The 10,789-nt window shown below is 39.2% G+C and overlaps 1 protein-coding gene across 1 annotated transcript; it reads right to left on the bottom strand.

The window, feature by feature from the left end:
* Positions 1-1,108: 1,108 nt before the first annotated feature.
* cep78 (centrosomal protein 78) lies at positions 1,109-10,143 on the bottom strand. The gene is made up of 16 exons (XM_069683223.1): positions 9,923-10,143; positions 8,828-9,096; positions 8,494-8,669; positions 8,223-8,295; positions 8,021-8,124; positions 7,767-7,941; positions 7,563-7,676; positions 7,208-7,272; positions 6,986-7,088; positions 5,954-6,056; positions 5,772-5,814; positions 5,435-5,611; positions 5,225-5,302; positions 4,560-4,741; positions 2,551-2,713; positions 1,109-2,234 (listed from the first exon to the last, which is right to left on the bottom strand). The coding sequence occupies exons 2-16, from the start codon at positions 9,087-9,089 to the stop codon at positions 1,626-1,628; spliced, it is 2,427 nt and encodes an 808-aa protein (XP_069539324.1). The 5' UTR covers positions 9,090-9,096; positions 9,923-10,143; the 3' UTR covers positions 1,109-1,625.
* Between the last annotated feature and the right edge of the window lie 646 nt (positions 10,144-10,789).

Genomic DNA, 10,789 nt, shown 5'->3' with positions numbered 1-10,789 from the left:
CATACCCCAACAGAACACTATGTCCTCCTCCAACCCACAAAGTCATACTTTGGTCACACATCCACGTTTCTCAGGATACGGCTCCAAAAGAGAGTGTAAACAACAAAATGTCGTAAACACATTTTGGTCCTCCTGAGGGAGCTAGCATGTAGCTTACATACCACAAAGGGGTTCTGCCTCTAGAGAGGCTAGTAGATGCGATCCAAAATATTTTATGGCACATTTCAGCCACTGATGAGACGGCTGGAAAAGAAAAGCAACAGAGGGAATGGGGAAATTCTAACAATGCATGTATAATAAAATGTATTTTACCTAAACCAGGATTTTTCAGTGTGCAGCATTCCAGAGTTTGTGTTGCATCACATTGATTTCATTAGTGAATATTTACATTAGTAAGCTTTAAAGATATAATCGCGAAGATTTTCATGTAAGTAAATGCCAATTAAGTCTCTATCTATCGCCGAATGAGGTAACACAATGGTGATTGAGCCTATGGCCCACTGATGAAAGCCTTTGCATTTGCAGTATATAGTATTATTACAGACTGGGTGTCTGTGGCGACATTCGCGGAAAAAAATCACAAGCGGCGCCCAGTTAGTGACGCGTTTTCCATCAGCCAGCAGTGGTTGGTCTGCCAGAGAGGGTGGGCGGAGCTAAGCGGCTGCTTTTCCGCTCTCTGCAAGTGTTGCGAGTAAACAGTAATCTACTATGGCTGAACAAACAAAGAAAAGATCCATAACTACAGATACAACTTCAAAAATAAGTGAAAATCCAAAGAAAAAGAAACAAACTCGACGCTCAGATGAAGGCAAACAGTCTAAAAAGGAAAGCGACCGTCAGCGAGGAAAATCAAGAGAGAACAACCGTTACAACCAGAGCCAACCGTAGACATCTTGTTATCTGGGACGTATGCGCCTGTGATTGCCTTTTATCACCATTAGGTGCCGCCATATAGAACGAAACTGAGAACTTTGAGATTATATCTTTAAGTATTGTATGTATTACTAGCATAAACACCGTTTGTTAGAACAAACTGAAAAAGGACATTTCAGAATTTGAAGTGGCAGATTTTTAAAGTTAAAAGCTCAGAAGTTGAAAACAATTTAAACTGCTAACATGTTTATTAAAAAAAAACCATTCATTTTGGAGCAGTGCAGAATGTCCTCACAGGAACGAGTATACAACTTTGCATCATAAAAGGACAAATTGATCAAAAATCTTATAGCATTTAATAAGAAAAGTCAAATATTGTGTAAAAAAGCCACATAAAGATTAAGTTGAATTGGGACCTGATTGAGGTGGTCTTCTTCCTTCATTTTCTTATTTATTAAATATTTTACAAAAAAAGTGAAGTGGAAGAAAATGTTACTTCTAAAAGAACCTTAAACTCTACCTCTGCTTTGGCTTAAATGCAACAACATGACCTATCATGCCTTTCTCCCTAAAACTAAACTCATTGAACAACTCTGGTCTAGGCTTTGACAAAGATTTAAAAATAAATCCAGATATTTAAAATAATATAAAATATAAAATCTACATTATAGACACCATTTAGGGGAACAACAACCTAAAGAAGTAACAGAAAACATTTAAAGGAGAAGGCACTGAGAATAATATTTCCCTGCTCAGAAGGAATCATTATCTGACTGCCATTCCAGACTGACCAGAGACCTGATCTGCTCCAGAGTCTCCCTCCCAGGATAGGCTTTGCCCTCTGACCGCTCTGACCCAGAATGACCTACAGTCACTAGCCTTCCCTGCCCCCTGTTCCTTGACCCTACTGATCCCACTGACTCTGCCTTGTCACTCATAATGTCACTAACACTTGATCCTCCCGACAGTCCCCCATGAGACCCATTGCTACGGGAAGCATGACTGTTAGCATAGCTCTTATGGAAGCTGTATCCATTGGAACCGTTGCTTCTGTGAGAGTTGCTGTTGCTCTTGGGCTGGCTTGGTTCAGTCCGAACAGTTTTACCAATAGAAACCTTATCAGAGGATTTTTGGCTCCGGAAACTATACTCAGAGCCTGAGTCATGCTGGATGTCAGGCTTTGAATATTTATTTGGTTTATCCTCTCCACCTACACAAGTGCCACCTGCAGGGCCACGAGCCTGATTGAAGGTCACATCTAGATGCCTGTCTTCACGCACGGACTCCCTGACGGAGGATGGAGATCTGGGAGTGGGGGAGTCAGCCGGTTTACAGGGCTGAGCAGGCAGGATGCTGCCTACCTTAAGACAGAAATTGTAGGTTTGATGAGAAAAATGTAGTAACAAACAACAGGACCATTTCAAGTGCTTAACAGGATACAGCCCTAAATTCAGTGCTACTATCAAAGACAGAGAGACTCTTAACAAATCAACAGAAGACACATTAAAGGTTACACTTTATGATTTAGGTTAGCAGCATAGCCCCGGTTCTTAAAGAACTACATGCTACAAACTAGCAGATAGTAGAAGCAGGTAGAAGAAGTGAGATGGTTTAATACAATCACATCACACCTCTGATCAGCAAACATTTCCCATACATTCCTTTGCCTACCCTTACCAAAGACGAAGCATCAGTCTTTGCCCGAACATCCAGGTACTCCCCTCTACCCAGTGATTCTGCACTGCCTAAATGTGGTGCTATTGTGGAGGAGAGCTGAGGTCGTCCAGGAGGGTTGAAATCTGATTTGTCAATCCCAGCCAGTGAAGCTAGCTGACCTAGGCTGCAAAAAACAAATATAAATAAAGTCCATTAATAATGAAAGGTTCAGAGATGGGACATGCATTTCTTTTAGGCATACTGACACAATGTTAATTGTGACATTCTGTCTTACATAAAGGTTGTCATTTTTCCAGAGCAAATGTAAATAAAATGCTACTGATGCAACATTTAGATTAATTACATGATGTAATATTTTGGTTGGATCTGATGCACCCATAGAAACAACATCTTTGTGTCTTGTGTGGACACAATAGTTCCCTTATGGCGTGCTCATACTATAATATTCTATAGCATTAAATCAATATTTTTAGAACCTTTTTTGTGGAGCCTCTCAAGACAAAGACTGCACAGTAACTGGTTTGATTCTTTCCACTGGGTAAAAGAAAAAAACAGTGGTGAAGACGAGGGATAAGTGAGTCAGAGTGAAAGGTGAGTTTGACTATTAAAGAAACTCCCAAAGCCACAAAAGAAGCACTTTTTGACAGCACTTTCAAAATACCTCAGCCTCTTTGAATCAAGGCAATCTCAGATCCCATTTGCTATAGTCTGACGACGATAAAGCCTCTGGGGACAACGCTGAACATGAGCACTGAGCATTTGGCATTTTTCCTGCATATGTCCTTAAAATCCACGTCCCTGCCTACAGATTCTACAGAAATTAGAATCAAGGTAAACAATCTGTGACATGCATTCGAAACAAAGTGGTATAGGGAAATTGTGACAAAAGTGAAAGGTTCAAACCAATCAAAGCTACTTGGTGGTTCTGTCACTGTGAAACTCAGAATGAAACATTCGTTTGAGCTGGGCTCCGTACCAGGTTTCCAGATACTGGAAGCCAACAGTACCAAAACAAATACACTATTGTTGTTGTTAAAGGGCATCTCAGAACGAAACCAAAATCAAATGCACATCTACGGGAACATTTAAAAAAAATAGCCCATCATTTTGGAAGACACACATGGTGCCACCCGGCCTTAAGTCATATTTGAGGACTTCAGTCTCCTCTTTGTGCATACAGAAAAAAGTTTTAGGAATGCTTTTTCAGTTTAATATGATTGACATCAACAACACAACTTGATGTGGTTTGTCATGCAGAACCATTATGTAGACATATCAGAAGAATTTACTGTATCACTCAGGGTTAATTTGACATCAATGTTACAAAAAATGTCTCCGTTTGCAGCACTGAAAATTAATATGTTGATTAATCACGTGGTTGATCGACACATTTTAAAGCTGCATGACACAATGTTCATAAGAAGGTGAACCGACGGCAAAGCCTTGACTGAGAGTATAATTGGACGACATGGGTATCACATTGGAGTAAAATGTTCACTATAACAGGTGCACTAGTACTTGTCTTTAGCTCCGCTTCTCCTGTCCAGTGTGCTTGTGTGAGATTTCTTGCTTTTAACAACTTCCAGTGATTTTATGGTTGTTTAATGAGCACTGCTTCCAGTCTACAATACAATCAAGTACCTTATTAATTTCTAATTGGTAACATAATAAATAGATTTACTGGTTAAAAAAACAACTAATGGTTATTGTGGTCCTTACAGAAATGGACTGAAAACTAAATTAGATAAAGGAACATATGACAACGGGGATATTTTAACCATCAGAACGAAACTGTATTTCGTCACAGGGCGTGTAACAGATTCCCAAAAGAGGAAAGTTAATTTAAGTCAATGAAACTGAAAAAAGAATGACCCGACACACATAATGAAACTTAAAGTTCTACGAAAAAACAAACGCTTTCTTTAAACCACCTATGGTTCCAGAACTGAATTGGAACAGTCCAAGTGAAGAGACGATGAGGTTATGCTGTCCAATTAAACTATACCCACCCAGCATCCTTGAGGAGATCGAGAAAAGCGTGGAACTTAGTAAATGAGCTCTCGATGCTCTCGAGGACGGCCTCGTCTTCGAGAGCAGCGAGGGCAGGTGGTGCTGATGCAGAGCCGGTGGCTGCAAGTGCCTCTGACAGGGAGAGGTTGGTGTCACGAAGACGGGCGTTCTCCAACTCAAACTGTTGGAAATAAAAAGGAGGATTGAATTAAAGGGCCATGTTGAAGCTAGTCTCTCAACCATTACATTCAGTTGTTTCAGAAGCATGTATGACTGTTGGTTTTGAGACTAAACACAAATGGGGGAAGTCTCCTCTAAGGAGAGGAGAGGAGCCTTCTGCTGATTTTAGATTTACCTTAAATAAACACTTCTCTTAGTGTGGTAACCACTGTAATTATCCAAACCCCATTTAAACATGGCTGACTGACACTGAAGCTATATAATGGGGGTGTGGAAGAAAGATCCTGCTGTGTAATAATATAAAGTTTGGCCCTGACATGAGCTTTTAAAACTAAAGCTCCCTCAGTGCAAAATTTCACAGCTGGAGGCAACAGCTCTGCATATTCAAGACAATACAAACTGATGACTACAGCACCAAAACGTTTCACTAGAGGAAACCAGAACAAAAATAAATAACAGACAAAACAATTAAGATTATCCTTACCTCCATGAGCCTTGACTCAGCTTTTAGTCTGACTCGCCGCTCCTCTGCCAGCCTCAGACGACATTCTTTTAGCTCCATCTGCAGGGCATGAATAAGAACACACACATACATACACAGCATGCTCAAGAACTAAACTGATGAAGTCCAAAACTTTGCCTCGGTCTTGTTTTCAAAACCTAAAAAAGTTAGAACTAGTCTGATTAGACCAACCTGCATACGTTTAAACTCCCGTCCGGTAATCGCGACCTGGAGACGAGGAGAAGACGGTTTTTGCTCCACTTCCACCACCACTTCTTCCTCTTCCTCCTCCTCCTCCTCATCCTCATCCTCCTCCTCCTCCTCTCCCTCTGAATCCGACTCCATTGTAACCTTCACAGTAGTTGAACCCTTAATTCAACCAATTAAGAAGAAATTAAAGTTTGACAATAAATCTTTATTTGCAAAATTTTACTCTTCCAGTCAACTTTGTACTTGAGAAAGTTTCAGGTAAAAATAAAAATAATTAGAAATGATTCCAAACTTTATAAATAAACAAGAGAAAACTCACCTGGAGGCTTTGATCCATCACACTAACTCCAGGAGGCAGACCTCTGCAACAAAGGCATCCAAAATAATAATAAAACATGTTCCAGAAATAATAATAATAATAAAATAATAAATAATAAATAGGATATCTTAAACTCAGGAATGAAATGCTGCGTCATTTTTTAACTGAAAGTAACTCCTCACCTCTGTCGTCCAGCTCTTGCAGCAGCACGCCATGGCACATAACGAGAGCGCGTCTGAGCAGCGCCTGAACTCCGTCGCCCAGGAGATGATCCCTTACGAGGGGCTGCACCAGACAGAGAGACATGTAACGGAAAGGTAACTCACAGACTTTAAGCCAAAGGGGGGGTTTCTGGGAGCCTCTTTAAAAAAGGACACATAGACTCATGAGGGCAAAGGTCCTCAAAGGTGGCGAATGAATGATTCAGTTTGTGTGATATGTAAATCCATTTCATATAACCAGAGGACTAAAGACAATAAAGGCCTGATGATGATGTCTGTGATTTTGTCATTACATGCTTTGTGTCTTGCTATTTTGTTCCCAAACCAAGCATTTTAATTGTTGATTTTGGTTTCAACTGTTACAATTAAGATTACCTCAGCCTTTATCATAACTCTGCTTCTCTCGCTAACGTATTTATTTATTTATTTATTTATTTTGCTAATCTTCACCCTAGTCTACCACTATTATTGGCATTGTAACCATAAGTATGTATTACCTGTTGTTGTTCATGTGACAAGGACATATGTTGTTGTTGTAACAAGAACATATGTTGTTGTTGCTCTCTTTGCCTGTCTCTATCCTGCATCTCCTTCTATCCCACTTTCGGCCCATCCAGTCGAGGCAGATGGCTGTTCAACATGAGTCTGGTTCTGCTCGAGGTTTCTGCCTGCTAAAAGTTTTTCCTTGCAAATGTGCTGAATATTGCTAAGTGCTACTCATGGTGATTCATGTTGGGCCTCGCTTTAAATAACATTTAAATTTAAATAAGAGTCGGTCTAAACCTGCTCTTTTTGTAGTGTCTCGAGATAACTCTGGTTATGATTTGGCGCTATACAAATACAATTTGATTGATCTTTTGCCAGTGTTAACAATAGATAAAATATCCAACATATATGTTTCAGGCTGAATGCGTGTCTTGTCTGAACAGGGATACAGAGAGGTGCCTATGTTTAATCTCACACTGTGAGACAAGAAGAAAACTCTATACACACCTATCCTTACAGTAGCTTTTCCTCTTACTGTAATAGGTAATGGACGCCTTCTTGGACCAGTAGCTCTCTGTGGCTCTGTGGCTGCAGGCTTGATCCAGCAATACTGCAGGAGAGGATGGATTAGAAACAAACATGAAGCATGCATGCAAATCATGTTTTAACTTTAGAGTTCTGTTACTTTTTTCTAGACTATGAATGATAACATAATCTCTAGACACTCACCTCAGGTGACTGTCCATCAGCATTCATCAGCACCTTCTCTATTACAGTTTTTATTAAGACCTTGTCTGTAAAAGGAGAGAATTACATTTTTTGTTTTTAGAGATGAACAATTACAGAACTTAAGTAATTATAGTGTTACATAGCAGTTATTGCATGGAGACTTGCCTTCAATTATCATGCATCAGGGATGCAGCTAAATAAAAAGCTAACAATTTTCTAGCGGCACCTTAAAGCTGCAATTTTTATTACAACCATAATCCAGAACTTCTGTGTTGAACAGACAACATCCAAATATTTTATCAGTTGTGAAAAAAAATCTTGACAATGTTATGACTTTGTTTGAGTTACTTCTTACCAACTAAAGGGTTACTTCGAATATCCAGTACACAAAGAGCAGAATTCGTTTTCAAGGCTTCCAGCAAACGGCGAGCTCCTTCACTGGACAGACCACACCTCTGTAGGTCCACAGCTGTTTGACAAACCACAAAACAGACACAGAAAACCTAAGTCATATTCCTACTTCTCATCGTATTTCCTTTAAACCAAAACACCCACTCACCTTTAACCCAGAGGTCCTCAGACAGCTCGTTTGCAAGAGCAGCAGCACCCCGGTCCCCAATCAAAGTGTTACAGCTCAGGGTGACTCGCCGCAGACCCCTCATTCCCTCAAACTGTGGCTGGCGATACCTCAGAGACTCTGCCCATGCAGTACCATGCCTCTGCATTCCCTGGTGCTGAGAAAAATATTTTCAGAATTATACAAAGCCTTTTTTACGTATGCCAAGTACAATCTTAAAAAATGACATATCACACCTTGATGATGTTGGCCATATGCTCTGCCCCTCTCCAGGTGAGATTGCATCCTGTAAAATCTACCGACCTGATGTTTGTAGAGTACTTCACACTTTGGCAAATGACTGAAACATACAAACATACACAGACATGCTTACACACAGTTCAATCTCATTAAAGCTTAAGGCTTAATAAGAGGAAATAATACTGTGAATATACATACCTTCTAAGCCCTCATCAGTGATTGGACAGTTAGCCAGAGATAAGTTTTCCAAGGAAACACTCTTAGCCAAACCCTGGATCAGTATGAATTATGGCTCATTATTATCTTTTTTTTGTCTTGTGTTCAACAAATTTCACTTTCTAACAGAGCAGCTCTTTAAATCAGTATTCACAGCACTAAACTCACGATCACAGCGCAAACATTGCTTTTGTTAATAGTAAGTAAAAAATGTGGGGTATGTGCAAATGAGCTTATGACACTTTGTTTTTACCTTTGTTAAGGTGATGAGATCCCTCTCTCTTAGGGGAAGTCCATTAAGCTGGAGAGTCTTGAGGTTGGGAGAGATACTCAGACACTCTCTCAGGGCCTTGCACAACTTTAATGTCATGTCCTTCGAGCGAATAGCTGGGATCTTCTTCTTAAAGCTAGACTTTAAGTACCTTCTTTCTGAAATTGGGGGTGATATGATTTATGTTAATTCATCAAGTTTCAAATTTAAGTTAACCTGTACATGTTTCCATAACACAGGTATCTATCGGTTTCAAAGGTGCATTTAGGGTTTATTTTTTAGTTACTTAACAGACCAGGTTTATGTTCTGCCTTACCTTTGTCTCCAGAACCAAGACCAGCTTGGTATGTGCTACTTATTGCAATATGGTGCAGGTGTTTGTTGATGCAGATAGAGTTGAGAATGGGTGGCCAGTCTGTGAGTTTGACCCTGTCTCCATTAAAGTCCAGCATCCCTTTGTCAAGGTTCAATTTAACAGCAGAGAGAGGGACTGATTCCTGTCTGGCGCAGGCAAAGTCATAGTATGCCATAAAGTCCTGGGCACCCCGCCGCCGAATTTGAGCACTGTCTTGAACCATCTTTGACCTAGGAACAAACATATTTTCAAAAAGATTTCAGGCAAACTTTTTACTAGTCAGATTAATTAAACCTTAATAGGGCCATGAAATTGCATCTACTTCTCTGGTACTGATAGTACTTTGAAAAAACAAAAAAACTATACTTTATACATAATTAGTTTTAAACAAATAAAGGATTATCTCAATCTAATACTCAATTTCTGTACTTATATATATGCACATAGGGTCAATATCTTAAAGTTTTATGATACTTGACTGGCAGTACTGTATTGCATAATTCAGAAGGTTTTCTCCCTACTATGTTTATTCTTATGCACCAGTATATCAGGGTACTTTCTTGAATCAGAAAACCTAGTACTTTACCTAGGATAAATCTGATGTCAGGATAAGTACTGCTAAAAGGTCACACTGTTTAATACTTGAACTAACTACAATAACAACGTTTTAATCCGTTCAGTTCAGTTAAGGGAAGCCCGTAGGGGTCAAAATTACATGAATAAATTGATTACAAGCATCCAAAGCATACATGATCTGTCTGGTCAGTATTAGCTTTAACTTGACACATGAGTATATAAGACTTCCTGATAGTCAAAGTATTATTCAGTACAGTAACTTAACTATTGAAATAGAAGACATAGGCATTATTATGGAAACTTCATTTAACGTGCCCTGTCAGATTCTGTAATAATAAATATAGCATAACAGCGTAACGTTACTGCCATATAGCTGACTACTCAGGACAGATATTTTCATGTAACCTAAGCGTTAAAAACAGTGACCTAAAACAGGTAAGACAGATTAGTAGGTGTTTATAATAAGAAAGTAAGTTATACCTTATACAGTGCACCGTTTCTCCTGTCAAGTGTAGTTCAGCCAATGGCGTTAGCAAGCTAAGCTCTTAGCAACCGTTGATAGAGAAGTAGAGTAGCCTGCACAAGCCGTCAACGGTCGTGTTTTTAGCTGTATTTCATGTTTTATTAAACAGCATTTAATCGAACAAAACTCACGGAATACAGCTTTCATATATAGCCGAATGCATTATCGTCGGTGCACTATTCTTTTGAAGTTCCTTGACTACTGTCTGACAACTTATGCGGTGTATTATTGTTAGCATTGTAACCGACCGCTTAAAAGTGGCGCTGTTGTGCCAGTAAGGCCTCGCCCCCTTCTCTTCCTCACTGCAGTCTGTGTGAGTCCATTCGGAGCCCTACTGCCACCTATTGACAAGGAGACGTAAGTGAATTCCTATGGTGTATGCCCCAATGACAAAATAAGATAAACCTACATTTTGCACCTTAGAGAGAAAATTTGGTTGTTGCAGCATTACAAGGACAGAAATAAGAACACACAAATAGAGAAAACAAAAGCAACAACGACAATAATAACAACAACAGCAAATAACTAACGAGAAGTTCAAACTAGAATAAGAAAAAAGGTAAAAAGACCAAATTACAAGATAAAGTGACAGTGTTGGGATTCAGCAAGTCTAGTATACCACATACACCTAACGAATATATAATATGAAATGTTGATACTTATATTGATACAGAAATAAAATGGGAAAAAAGCTTTCTAACAGACATAACAAAATATAAACATAATATAATGTAAAACAGTATTGCATAATGAAGTATGGGGTAAAATATATGATATAGTTGGAAAAATATAAATAGTACAAACATATTGTACAGAAATAGAAC

The sequence above is a fragment of the Semicossyphus pulcher genome, unplaced genomic scaffold, assembly GCF_022749685.1.
Source record: "Semicossyphus pulcher isolate SPU_LCO1_2020_fin unplaced genomic scaffold, fSemPul1.0.p SCAF_6, whole genome shotgun sequence".
NCBI classification, from domain to species: Eukaryota; Metazoa; Chordata; class Actinopteri; order Labriformes; family Labridae; genus Semicossyphus; species Semicossyphus pulcher.
The sequence above is the reverse complement of the archived record's forward strand: the minus strand, read 5'-3'. Positions and strand labels throughout refer to the sequence as shown.